The 14725-nt window shown below is 39.4% G+C and overlaps 1 protein-coding gene across 5 annotated transcripts in view; it reads right to left on the bottom strand.

Moving 5' to 3' along the window:
• RUBCN (rubicon autophagy regulator) overlaps positions 1 to 14296 on the bottom strand; it is a 58217-nt gene extending 43921 nt beyond the window's left edge. For all 5 annotated transcript variants that reach the window (XM_024577985.3, XM_045185855.2, XM_024577981.3 and 2 more), the window contains exon 1: positions 14038 to 14296. In XM_024577985.3, the coding sequence (XP_024433753.2) occupies positions 14038 to 14117 (80 nt within the window). In that variant the 5' untranslated portion in view covers positions 14118 to 14296. The remainder of the gene's footprint in view (positions 1 to 14037) is intronic.
• Between the last annotated feature and the right edge of the window lie 429 nt (positions 14297 to 14725).

The following is a 14725-nucleotide window of genomic DNA, read 5'->3' as shown; positions in this document are numbered from 1 at the left end:
TTGCAGGCCAGGTCCCCAGTTGGGGGCATGTAAGAGGCAACCACACATTAATGTTTCTCTCCCTCTGTTTCTCCTTCCCTTCCCCTCTGTCTAAAAATAAGTTAATTAATTGAAATAAAATAAATGAAAAGTAATACTGTATCTTTAAAAAGAAAACAAAAACATTTCAGTTACCAGAGTTCTGTTCTATTTTCTTCCTTCCCCAACCCCAATTTTACTGAGATATAATTGACATATAACATTATATTAGTTTCAGGTATACAACATAATGATTTGATATACATATATATTGCAAACTGATTACTACAATATGTTTAGTAAACATCCATCACCTCACAGTTACAATTTTTTTCTTCTTATGATGAGAACTTTTAAGATCTACTCTCTCAGCAACTTTCAAATAAACAATGTTAACTATAGTCACCACGCTGTACATTACATCTTCAGAACTTATTTATCTTATGACTAAAAGTTTGTACCTTTGGACAACCTTCACCCATTTCTCCCACGTGCCATCCCCAACCTCTGACAACCAACAATCTGTTCTCTGTTGCTATGATTTGGGGCTTTTCAGATTCACATGTAAGTACGTTCATACAGTATTTGTCTTTTGCTGTCTGACTTATTTCACTTAGAATAATGTCTTCAAAGCCCATCCATATTGTTGTAAATGAAAGATTTTCTTCTGAATAATGTTCTGCTGTGTGTGTATCAATATCACATTTACTTTATCCATTAGGCATTCAGTGGTCATGTAGGTTGTTTCCATGTCCTGGCTATTATAAATAACACTTCCATAAACACAGGGGTGCAGATATCTATTTTTAAATTATTGTAGCTGTCTTTTTGAGATAGTGATTTTATTACCTTTGAACATATACCTAGAAAGAGAATTGCTGGATCATATAGTAGTTCTATTTTAAATATTTTGAAGTATCTCCACACTGTTTTCCATTGTGGCTACACCAATTTATAATCCCACCAATAGTGCACAAGCGTCCCCCTTTCTCCACATCCTCATCAATACTTGTTATCTCTTGTCTTTTTGATGATAGCCCTTCTAACAGGTGTGAGGTGACATCTAATTGTGGTTTTCATTTACATTTCCCTGATAATTTGTGACGTGGAACACCTTTTCATGTATCTGTTGGCAATTTCCCTGTTCCCTTTCTATACCAGGCCTGAGAGATATCTTAAAATAACTAAGATGTACACAGGACTGAGGTGGTCATTAAAATGCCATTTATTGTTGTACTGTGAGAAACTGCCATTACAGAGACCAGCTGATTGCCAACTTTTGCTTAAGTGACTCTCCATCTCCTACGCTTCCTCGGAGCTAACCTGGCCTGTTCAGATTGACACATTTTTTACATTCCAATGAGTTTCAACTAAGTCTTGCAGGCCTGACAGCCAGTCTGGTTCCCAAGTTACTATGCATATCTGTGTTCTGATTCATTTTCTACTGATCTTACAAGCTTAATTGTCAAAGAGCATCGTGATAAATCCTGAAAGCAGACACCAAGTACCCTATCATCCTAGGGTTTTGATGCCAAAACTGTACAAAGAGCACTGAAATCCTAGAAACCTTGAACATTCAGATCTCCAACAACTTCTCTGGACAAAACTAAAGAATTTTCTTTCCCCACATTAAAGTGTCCCCGAGATACCACAGCTACAAAAGAATGTACCCTTACTCTAAGATACACCCAACCATCTATATTTGGTACATACTCATGTAGAAGAAAAGTAAACTTTAAAAAAATTTTAATTTACATAGCTAGTCTGTTTAGTGTCTTAACCTTTTTTAGGATCCTTTATCCTAATTATATAGTTATCATTTTCAGAGAATTCAAATACTAAATTCAACTGAAGCCCATATACAGTAGTTGGAGTAATCTGTTCATATCTGAATCTTAGATGCAATTAAACAGATCACCACCAGAAATCAAATATCCCTCCCCATTCTTTAACCACATTTTAGCAAGAACGATCAGTCTTTCCTAAGTTAAACCTGTCTGATAATTATTACTTGGGTGGTATCGCTCTGTATTCACAGATAACATTTATCTGGGCATAGGCCAGCCCTTTGAAGCATATTAGGTTTCAAGTACCCCTTTGCAGAGCCACTTCTGCAAAAGCGGTACAGAGAGTATTCTCCTTTAATTGCCATGAATTAAAAGCAGTCTTTCTAAGCTGCTCACCCTATGCCAAGGAAGCACCAGGCCTGAATGGCAAGGGCCAGCGTAATTTACCTCTACCTGAATAATCTTCATCAACAAGCAGTAAAGCCAGTCTCAGAATAAAGTCCTACCTATTTTCTTTTGGGAGGGATTTGACTGCATTCCTCCTTTAAAGAGGAATGGGAATTTCTTAAGCAACTCAAATGAGGATATCCAAGGAAAAAGAGTTTTCCTAAATACCAACTCAGTCTTAAGGTTGCCAAATCACTATTAGAAGTGACACTCAAGATTAAAACAAAAGTTATAGGCAAATGTTACTTTTTAAAGTGTTACATTGAAGAGGTGAAATAAATAGTAAACAAGTATTATGCAACTATAAAGTGATACTCAATCCAAGAAATATATAATGGCCTATTTTCAATCCCCAATGTTCTTTTTAGTGGTAAAAGGAAATAGTTTCAACTTATTGGCATATCCCCTTTACAATGTGTCATTTATGTGAAATGGATAGTGGTATCTACCTGAGATCAGAGTTGAAAATCAGGTTGTCTCAAGTCAGGTAATGACTGGATCTCTGGAATGTGAGGAGAGGTATATGACATTATATAATGGAATATCATGAAACCATTAAAAATTTTGATTAGGAAGTTTCCAAAGCTAATAATAGTAATTTGAAGTATAAAAAGCAGAATATAAGATTATATTTGTGATCTCAACATAATAATATTAAGAAAGAGCCCAGGTCAGAGTGGCCCAATTGCTTGGGTGTCATCCCATAAAGTGAGGGGTTGCCAGTTAAATTCCTGGTCAGGGCACATGCCTGGGTTGTGGGTTTGACCCCTGGTTAGGGCATGAACAGAAGGTAACCAGTGGACTTCTAGTCACATGGAGGCATAGGTAAACATGCTTTGTCTCCTCCTACCACTAGAGAAAAAATTACATCTAGACTACAAATTAATATCACCCAGAACTGTCAGAAAATCAAGTTGTATGGAAGTCTGAAAACCAAAGATTTAGGAAGCCACATTCATCCAAACATGTAAGGGGGCAGAGACTTGGAGAGAGGTGGAATCAAAAATGAAAGCATTCAATCAGAAAGGCAGTGGAATGGGGGTCCCACACTCACATGTGGTACATAAAAATCAAGAGGGATACTTCAGGAGCAAGAGATCCCAGCCCCAAACCAGATGACCCAGCGGCCCATGATTCCAGCACCAAGAAGATAAATCCCCGTAACTTCTGGTTGTAAAAACCAGAGGGGTGGCAGAAGAAATTGCCAGATTATCAGGAGACTCCTCTTAAAGGGCCCAGCCAGACTTCGCACTTACACAGACCTATTCCCTCTGGGATTCAGCACCAGGGCAACAGCTGAAAGGGCACAAGTGGCACAGAGGAGAAAGTAAGGAGACTGGAAACAGGGTGAATGGTGGGAGCAGCTTCCTCCCAGGAAACCCTCCAGAAGCCTGGCGGTGGCATTGTCCCCTTCCCAAGCCCTCCTCCCCACCCCCCACAGAGCTACAAAGCACTGAAAGGGGTTGCCCCACCCTGGCAGTCACTTCAGGCTCCACTCCACACAGTTTACAGGTCCACTCTTAAAATAGGCCATGCTACTAAGACAGGGAGTCAAAGCACCTAATACACAGAAAAAAAAAAAAAAAAACACAGGAAGGCTGCCAAATTGAGGAGACAAAGAAATACAGCTCAACTGAAAGAACAGAACAAAACTCCAGAAAAAGAATTAAACAAAATGGAGATAACTAACCTATCAGATGCAGAGATCAAAACACTGGTTATCAGGATGCTCAAAGAACTCACTGGGTACTGCAACAGCATAAAGAAGACCCAGGCAGAAACGAATGTTACATTAGGTGAAATAAAGAAAAATCTACAGGGAACCAACAGTGGAGAGGATGAAATGGAGTATCAAATTTGTAACATAAGAAAGAAAAAAGCATTCAATCAGAGAAGCAAGAAGAAAGACAATTCAAAAAAACAAAAATAGAATACAGAGCCTCTGGGACATCTCCAAACATGAAAACATCCAAATCATAGGGATACCAGAAGGAGAAGAGGAAGAACAAGAAACTGAAAACTTATTTGAAAAAATAATGAAAGAAAACTTCCCTAATTTGGTGAAGGAAATACACATAAAAGTACAGGAAGCACAGAGAATCACAAACAAGTTGGGCCCAAAGAGGACCACACCAAGACACATCATAATTAAAATGCCAAAGGTTAAAGATAAAGAGAGAATCTTAAAAGCAGCAAGAGAAAAGAAAGGAGTTAAACTACAAAGGAGTTCCCATAAGACTGTCAGCTGATTTCTCAAAAGAAACTTTGCAGGCAAGAAGGGACTGGCAAGAAGTATTCAAAGGAATGAAAAGCAAGGACCTACAACCAATATCACACTATCCAGCAAAGCTATCATTTAGAATTGAAGGGCAGATAAAGTACTTCCCAGACAAGGTAAAGCTAAAGGAGTTCATCATTACCAAGCCATTTTATATGAAATTTAAGAAAAAGATAAAGATCAAAACTATGAACATTAAATGGCAACAAATTCACAACTATCAACAACTTAATCTAAAAAAACAAACCAAGCAAACAACCAGAACAGGAACAGAATTATAGATGTGGAGATCACTCAGAGGGTTATCAGCTGGGAGGGGGAAGGAGGAGCATGGGGGGAAAGTGCAGGGGTTAAGAAGCATAAATTGGTAGGTACAAAATAAACAAGGGGATGTTAAGAATAGCATAGGAAATGTGAAGCCGAAGAACTGATGTGCAGGACTCATGGACATGAACTGGGGGCGGGGGGGTGGAGGCATGGGGGGGCAGATTGCTGGAGGGAATGGAGGTACTGGACAGGGGGGTAAAGGGGAAAAAATTGGGATGACTAAAATAGCATAATCAATAAAATATATTTTTTTAAAGAGGCAACCAATGTTTCTCACTCACATCAATGTTTCTCTCCCTCTCCTCCCCCTCTCTAAAAACAAATAAATGAAATCTTTTTAAAAATACTGAGAAATAATATGTTAATAGTGTTTAGTTTTGGTTATATGAGGGGAAGTAGAAGAGAGTTCTTCAGGCCTTCCTTGAGAATATCAATTAATGAAAGATCAATAATCTAAACAAAGTTCTTAAACAAGAAGTTGTAAACTATCATGAGGATTTTTTTAATACTCAAGTATCAAGGGCATCTTATGCTGAAAGATTGTGGTCAGGCAAGTACCTAGGACTTTTAATGCTGGAAAGCACTTCCTGGAAAGAAGTAATGGGTTCCTTCTTAAAGTACAGAAAAACATAATTAAATAAAATAATGATTGGTAACACTGAGATAGCAATTTTCTTCTTAACTGGCTCCATATTTTCTGTTTTTAATTAGAAAGTATTTAACTTGTAGAACTTATCATTAAATATTGATGTTTTTAAAAGAAAGAGCATAATACGTTTATTACGGAAGAAACCATACTTGACTCTATTATAATTGTCTCTCCACTCCGGTGTGCCTAGGAGAACCTAACCACTGGCAAGTACCATCCCTTTAATGGCTGAGAGCAGAATCTTAATGTCTAGGAGAGAATCAGCAGTACTTGTAGGCATGCTGTGTAACTTCATACCTATTCAAAGAAAGTCTCACCAATCACACTAAATTTGAATGATATCAAATTCTTGAATTTCAACAAGTAGATTTAACAAAAGGAGGTAAAATCCTTTATATCAGAAACCTGACCATGGAAGGTTTACAAACTCCTTAGTATGGAGTTCAAAATTCTCTATCTTGTGTGCCCAATCTCAATACTAACTTTCCTGCTCAGTACTCTTCATATAAATACAGTCTCTCTGTCTCTCTCTCCCTAAAACACTCTATTACAACCATGCCAACCTCAAGCCTACTACCATGGTTTTATTCATGCAGACCTTTCCACTTGGAAGGCTTCTCTTCTTATCCCATTCAGGGATTCAGGTTCAAGTCTAATTCAACCTTCTCTCAAAAAATACTAAATAATCTGACTTGCTATAAATCCTTTGTAAGAAACCTTATTTCATATGCTGTCAATATACAACTCCTCCCAATAATCCTTTAAAGAAAACATAGTCATTTAACAGTATGTGATTTGTTTCCTTAAGGACAGGAACCATGTCTTTTCTATTTCGTTTGTATTTTTTTAAAAGATTTTATTTATTTACTTTTAGAGAGAGGGAGAAAGAGAGGGAGAGAAACATCAACGTGTGGTTGCTTCCTGTGTGCCCCCAACTGGAGACCCGGCCTGCAACCCAGGCATGTGCCCTGACTGGGAATCGAACCGGTGACTCCTTGGTTCACAGGCCAGTGCTCAATCCACTGAGCCAACCAGCCAGGGCATGTTTGTGTTTTTAATAAGCAGAGAGAAAATGTCATTCGGTGGAAAGACAACAGGCTTCACAGTCTGGCCAAACTAAATTTGAATCATAGGTCTCTACAAACCAGCTGCGCATCTATGGGGAAGCCATTTAAATGCTTTAAGCTTCAGTTCCCTCATTTGTAAAATGAAGTTAACAACAACTGTTTCAGAGTGGAGAAATCTATAGAAATATTCCTTTCCTTTTCTCTGCCCTTTACCTTTGAACTTCCAGCCGTAAATCTAATAAATCCAACTAAATCAGTAGCAGTACCTAGTAGAAAGCCTTCTTACCCATTCTGCTTCAGAGAAAATTCTGCCAAAAACTATCTGGGATTAGACAGTCTGCAAAATAATTAAGACAGGTCACAGTGCGCCATATCTAGTGACTATCTCAAATGCATTAAAACTAAGGTCAAATTTCTTCTTAGTGAGCACAGACTCCAAGGCGCTGCTTATGTTCATGGTGCTCTCAGTGAAGAGGAAAAGCTGGGAAAGACTTCCTCAGTATTGGATATATCTTATGCATATCAGAGGCTCACATCTGCTTACTTGAGAGAATGCAAGAAACATATAAGTTTTAATGCAACACAATACGGTTGATTTCATGGATTATATAAGAAAGCCAACCTCATTACTTTACAGTCACACCTTATGTTGTCTAGGTGGCAGAGTGCTTTACAAGCAAGGTAAAAGAGGTACATACCATCCCCTCAATAGCAAAGGCACAAGAGGAAAGACAGTGCTTCAGTCACCTCAGTTTCAGGGATACTATTTTAAAGTAAAAGGCGGTCATCATTACAACTAAAACTACTTTAAAAATTGCTGAGGGAAGGAAACAGCAAGATCACATATTAAACTTATTTTTATTGAGTTTATTGGGGTGACACTGGTTGACAAAATTATACAGGTTTCAGCTGCACAATTCTACAACACATCATCTACACACTGTATTGTGTTCACTACCAAAGTCAAGTCTTTGTCCATCACCATTTATCCCCTCTATACCCTCCTCCACCTACCCCTCTCCCACTCCCCACTAAAAGTCATTTTTTTAAGTGGTAGAATTAAGATGAAACAGATATGAAATAAAAATAAATGTCAATAGAATAAACTCAACTAATTAAAGCAAAAAAGCCAATCAAACAAAATGACAGGAGGAACATATGGTATTAATATCAAGGTTGTATTCAAAGCAACAATCACTAAAAAAGACAAATGGGGCATAATAAAAATATAGCTCTATTAATATTTATGTATTTAATAACATGGCCTCAAAATATATAAAACAAAACACAGACACAAAACAAAAACTGCAGAAAAAATAAAAAGGAAAATTAAATGAGAAAACAATGGTAATGGGGGAATTAACATTCAGATCATGAAAACCAAAAGTAAAAAAGTGATAAGAGCTGAAAAATATGTAAATGATAAAGCTGTTCTATTACATCTAGAAAGCTACATCCTGAGAACACTTTTTTAAAACACTCACAGAACATTCACAAAAACTGGCATTGCACTAAGGCACACACACACAAGAAGTCAATAAATCCTCAAAAGTAAAAGTAGTAGAAATATATTCTCTGGCCAGAAAGCAGTAAGACAGTTGAGCAAAAAACAAAAGGAGAACAGACTAATTGAAAAAAAATTCCATGGAAAATTTTAAATTCTCAAAGAACTCTTGAGGAGGAACAAATAAAATAATGAATGGTGTCAACAGGGAGTGGAAGAAGAATCATTATGACTCTTACTGTTTTCTTCTCAAAAGCATCCGCCTGAGAGAGCTCATACATAGGGAGACTGTCTGAGGATCTTTTAGAAATTATGGGATTTTACTGACTATTTCCTAGTAAAAGCTCTCTTCAGTCCTACAGTCCAGCAGGGTTATTACAAGTTTCATTGGCAAAGGCCATAGCTCCACAAACTCTGAGAGATAGTTTGCCAAGTCCCCCTTATTTACTCACTACAATTTATGACTTCCTTTAACAATCTTGTCTCCTCCCAGTGAAGTGAGGGTTAAACTTCAAGTGGACCCAATCCATAAGAACTAAAAACATGTAAGTATGCTGTAATTATTTCCTGAAAAATTCAGATTTACATCCCTAACAGCATTGTTGAGTCAAATTTTCTGTGATGCTGGAAATATTCTGTATCTGCATTGTCCTATATGGCAGCCTAGCCATTAAGCACCTGAAATTGGGGTAGTATGACTAAAAAACTGAAATTTTAAATTGTCTTTAATTTCAATCAATTTAAACTTAAATAATTGTATGCGGCTAGTGGCTGCCATGTTGCATAGAGCTGTTCTATGACCACCAAGGTAGGTTTGTGAAACTTAACAAAAATTACAAAACAGGAAAAAAAAAAAGGAAAAAATTCATTTAGTGAAAGAAGTGATAAACTAGCTATAAAAAGTAGAAACAGCTGTGGGAAAGGTAGATATTGAGAAATACTTCAGCTTTGGAACCCTGCTGTCAGCTGATACATCTCCCCTTTCTGGGTCTGACAATAGCATTTGTCCCCCCAAACTTCAGCAGTATGTTTCTGCAGGGTCTTCTTGTATAAATTGGACTAGCAGTATGGATTGTTCAAAAGCCATGTGATCATCCTGCTTTGCTGCCAGTGCTATATAAACTGTCAGCTCCTAGCATGGTCAGTGAATAAGGAGAAAGGGGAAAAAAGAGGCCCTTTCAATGGCAACAGTAACACTGGCACCTGCCCAACTATGAGCCACAGCCAAATTGTTACCATTTTCATTCCTTGAACAAATATTCACTGAACACTGATTATATGTTAGGCATTATGCTAGGCTTATGGTGGTTAAAGAGAAAGAGTCCCCATCTCTTAGGGAACTCAGAATGCAATAGGGAAAATGGGCACTTACATAAAAGTGAAGCTGTGAAGTGAGAAATGCTACAGTAAGAGAGATGAAAAGACAGTTAAAGGATGCATTCTGAAGGAACATTATTTAAAGGACGACTAAGAGCTCTCCAGGCAAAGGAGGAGGTACTACTCCTTTGGAGGAGAAGGAATGTAGAGGCAACAATGAGAATGGTGAGGAAGGAGATGTGAGAGCAAGTGAATGCATGGTTTTGTAACTGGGACTTCATAGGGACTGAAGTACAGATTGAATAACAGGGAAGGAGTTTTGACTATTTTATATTTTTAGTGAGAAACCACTGAGCAAAATGCTATAGTAACTTTGCTTCTGAAAAATTAAGCCAATAGCAATATAGAGGCTATCTGGAATTGGGAGACTGAGTTCAGATTGGGAGGTTAGTTAAGAGGCTACCAAGATAATCCACAATGACAGGTAATAAGGTTCTTCAGTGAATATTTTGTTTATATCTGCCCAGAATTCATGACCCTGTCTTTGGGTAACAGAACCCCAATTTTCCACAGGGAAATCACACCTCTGTCACTTACTCTGGCCCATAAATTCTAAGGAAGTGTCACCTTACCCAGGACCCAGGGTTGGGCACGTAATTTAGGCCTGACTCAGCAGCATATTCCATACCCTGGAACAGGAATATAATTCAAGTCAGTCTAAAAAGAGCCCAGAATTTTTACTTTTGCTAAACCTATTGAGACAGCATTCTTTCTTTTTATTTTTAAGGTTCGTATTGCTAAACTTGAATTTTCTAAGCATTGCCCCGTAGAAAAATCGGCCTGAGAATGAAGAATGGAGACAACATACCAGAATAAACACCACACAGATAGGGACAAATTTTTGTGTAAGCACAAACCTACATCAGGTCATTCCTGAAACAATACTACTCTCTCGATTTTTCATTAATATAAGCCAATATATTTGGAAATGGAGAAAAAATAAATCTCCAAGAGAAAAATCAGGAACAGAATTCAGAGGACCTGGTGACTGCTTGGATATGGAAAATGAAGAAGGAAGCATCATCAAATTTCACTCTGGCCCTGGCTGGAGTGGCTCAGTTGGTTGGAGCATCATCCCATAAATGAAAGGTTGTGTGTTCCATTTCTGGTCAGGGCACATACCTAGGTTGCCAGTTGATCCCCAGTCCGGGCACAGCCAATGCAACCCCCAATCTGGACCCATGTGACCCCCGGTCCAGATGTTATGATCCCGGGTCTGGCCACCGATCCCTAGTCCGGGAGCATACAAGAGGCAATTAATAGATGCTTCTCTATCCTGCATTAATGTTTCTCTCTCTCCCTTCCACTCTCCCTAAAAGCAATGGGGAAAAAAATGTCCTGAAGATTAAAAAAAAGATGCCTTGCCCTCAAATTTCTAAAAAAAAAAAATTAAAAAAAAAAATTACCCTGAGGCTTCTGGCTTGGTTGATTGAGTGGAAAATTCTATTAAATAAGATGGAGAACAGAAGAGGAAAAGATTTTTGTCAATGGAATGGGCCCAGTTTAGAGGCACTAAAACATATCTTAATACTTGAATTCTGACTCTACCTAAATCACTGCATCAGGAAAACTGTACACATAGCTGGGTTCCAAGTGCAGAAGTAGTCTAGGGTAACAGAGCAATGCTAGAAGAACTATTTTTTAAAATTGTTTAATACTTTCACCAGAAAAATCCCCCAAAAGAACTGGCACTTTAAAAACTCTAGGAAAAGTGAAGTATCATTCCTAAGCACTACAGCATTTTGCTACAGTGATAATCAGCTAGGTGGAAAACAACAGGGGAAACTATGACATAACTACACTCCAAGGATGAAGTTAAAAGCTAGGCCAACACCCTGGTCCTCAGTGTGCTCAACTCAGATAGAAAAGCCAGGGAAGGAGGAAGAACAGATTATACCACTGCAAACAGCAACCAAAAGGGCACACACCTACCTTATTTCAAGAGGGGAGGTAGCATTTTTTGCACTTAGCACATACCAGGCACTCTGTGAGGAATTTTATGCACATTATTTTATTGAATTCTCACAACTTACAAGTCAGGAAAGTATCATTCTTCCTTCGCACAAAGGATGAGCCAAGTTAGGCGGTAGAACTAGGATTCAAATGCAGGTCTATCTGGCTAGATGGCTTATGCATGTTTCACTATATCAACTGCTTTCAGAAAATATACTGAAAAGTTGTATCCTTCATATATTAAAAAAATGCTACCTCATCAAGAAGATTTTTTTGAATTAGGTGTTTTATTGGTCACATACAGGGTAGGTTTGCAGTAACCCAGCCACAATTCCCTAATTCTCAGGCACAAGGCATGCATTGATCAGTTGCCTATCTGGAGCTAAGGAGGCCATCAATGCCATGAAGCCTCACTAAACAACACATCTTGAGTTAACCAACAGAGAGTAGACTATAGCAACAACATGAGTGGCTTTATGGGAATAATCCCACTGTTGAAATTAAGTTTTGACTAGAGTTCTTTGGTTAAGAGTCAGGCATGAATGAACAAACAAAACAGGAACAGATTCATAGATATAGAGAACAAACTGAGGGTTGCCAATTGGGCGGGTTTGGGGGGACTGGGTGAAAAAGGTGAAGGGATTAAGAAATATAAACTGGTAGTTACAAAATAGTCACGGGGATTTAAGCATAGCATAGGAAATAGAGTCAATAATATTGTAATAACTATGTATGGTGCTTGGTGGGTACTCGAATTATCAAAGGGATCACTTTGTAAATTATATACTGTCTGACCACTATGCTATACACCTGAAACTAATATAAAATAATACTGAATGTCAACTGTAATAAAATAAATAAGTAAATATATAGTGGAGCATGGACAGAGTAACAGAAAGAAAAAGGTACATGCAAAGAAACTATCCTACTGGCCTGAATAACAGGCAAAGAATGCTACAAAGTTCACTATCTCATAAATTTCTTTTTCACTATACATTACCAAAGTGAGAGGCAGCATAGCATAGGTATGAAAAGAGCAAACTCTGGAGCCAGATTGCCTGGGTTTGAATCCCAGTTCCATTAGGGATTCATTGTATGACGTTAACAAGTTATTTATCCTATGTTTCAGTTTTCTCATCTTTAAATGGTGGTAATAGAGTATCTCTCTCATCCACGTGTATGGGGGGTTAAATAAGGTAATATTTGTAAGGTTCTTAAGCAGCCCTGGCATGAGGTAAATAAATGTTTGTTAAATATATTAAGTAAATAACTAACCCAGCTATATGTCCAGTTACATGGGGAGGAAATTTGAACTTGAATTTCCAACCCAATCTCTCCCTCATAAACTGGTAAAGGAAAATGAAAATAACCCTAAGACTTGCTTAGAATTTATATGGGACCTCTTACACGAATCATTTCACAGACATCTGGAGGAAGAATAGATAGCCAAATATACACAAGCAGAAACTGAAACATGAAAAAAGGGAAGTAAGATGTTCAGTTTCACTGAACACATCATTCATAGATCTCAGGCAGGAACCCCAATGTCCTGTCAGTCCCCAAGATTTTTACAGCAGGCAACAGGCTAACTGTGAACATAAAAGAGGAGCCAGCCTTTAAAACAGTCAGGTACCCAGGCACATCTCATTAATTTTCTCAGAATTAAATATTCTATCTCCAGTCTTTGGACCCCAGCTGCTCCTGAGACCATAACTGTATTTGAATGTTTTTAAAAGTCAAACAAGACTCCCTTAAGCCACAAGTCTTGCTCTATCCTGCCACCACTGCTGATTCTTAAGAGATTAAGATCAGAGTTATTAATGAAGCAAACCTAAATATAGGAAGCACCTCTATTTAAGTCACCATTTAAAGTAGTTTTTAAAATGTTAAACCCTCTAATTTCCGAAAGTATGAACTCAATGACAATAGTTTCATATAAATGAATATGAAATTGCTTAGTTGCATTGTGAGGAAGGAGTGAAGGGTTTGAAAATGAAAAGGACGTGGCAGAGCGGTCCTGCCACTCTCCGACAGGGATCCAGCATTGACAAAGGGCATGCACACAATTTCTAGACTCATTGGCAAGTCACCACCCCACACCACTGACATTGCAATCGTCCACTTTCATCCAAAGGCCTTCCTTCTCGCCCTCTTCCTCACACTCATAGCTGCCTATGCTTCTTTCTAGGCCACTCACAATGCTTAGTCTTTGCTTCCAATTTTTAAGTCAATCTTTGTAATATTGGCTCGACTTGCTCGCTGTCACCGCAAGTTTCAGTCTGGGCACCAACCCTGTGCCCTGTTCCTATCTATAGACTCTGGCCTAGAAAATCTCACTACAGCACCCCTCAATATTCACCTCTTCTCCAGCACCCACTTTTGCTCCCCCTGGCCTTAACGTATCCTATCCACCCTCTCTCTCACCCTCTCTAAGCCGGTTCCCTCCTCCACCCTATCCACGCCCTGCCGGTCCCTCCGCTCAGAATTTCTTCCCAAACCAGTCGCCACAGCAGTCGCCTCCCGTCTGTTGCAACCGGCAAGTCTCCCCAAGCTCTTCGAGCCCTCCCAAGCCTCCCGGTGCTTCAACTCACCCATCTGCCCACGACTCTCCGGCCCCCTTCCCAGCCCACCTGCTCTCCTCGGGCGGACGCTCCCGGCAGTCGCCAAGCTCCGTTCCCGCGCGCCCTGGCCCTATCCCGGGCTGCGACATGCCTCCTCTCTGGAAAGAGGCGGCCGGGCCGCTACCCGCCTCAGGGTTCTCGGATCCCTCCGAGGAACAGAGGAGGACTGCACGGCCGCAGGTCTCAGGGTAATTCACACTATCCCCGCCTGACAGCAGCGGTGGTGAATGCTGCCTCAGCTGCTGTTTCTATACCTGCCACCCCCACTTCCGGCTCCAAAAACTACAACTCCCAGCAAGCACTACAAAGGCCCGGTCGTTCCCAGCATGCACCGCCCTATCCAATGGAAGGCCCCGCTCACCTAGGATTGCGGACTCTGGCGTCGTGCTTGTGGGCGTGCACCAGGCTGAAAGTCCCATCTCGCCTGTCTCTGGAGTCCCTACGGGTGTACACACTTACACACGGCAGTCTTTTTTCACCCTTGGAACCGAATTTGGTTGGAGGTCTGGACTAGGAAGTCCAATTGTGGTTAACCCCTCTTCAGCCTATACTGATTTTTAACTCTTGCAGTGTTTGGGGACCACAAACATTTTAAATGTTTAAATTTGATTTAAGAGAGAGAAACATTGATTTGTTTTTCCACCCATTCATGTATTCATTGACTCCAGTAAGTGTCTTGACTGGGCCTCAAATTGGC

The sequence above is a fragment of the Desmodus rotundus genome, chromosome 2 (assembly GCF_022682495.2).
Source record: "Desmodus rotundus isolate HL8 chromosome 2, HLdesRot8A.1, whole genome shotgun sequence".
NCBI classification, from domain to species: Eukaryota; Metazoa; Chordata; class Mammalia; order Chiroptera; family Phyllostomidae; genus Desmodus; species Desmodus rotundus.
The sequence above is the reverse complement of the archived record's forward strand: the minus strand, read 5'-3'. Positions and strand labels throughout refer to the sequence as shown.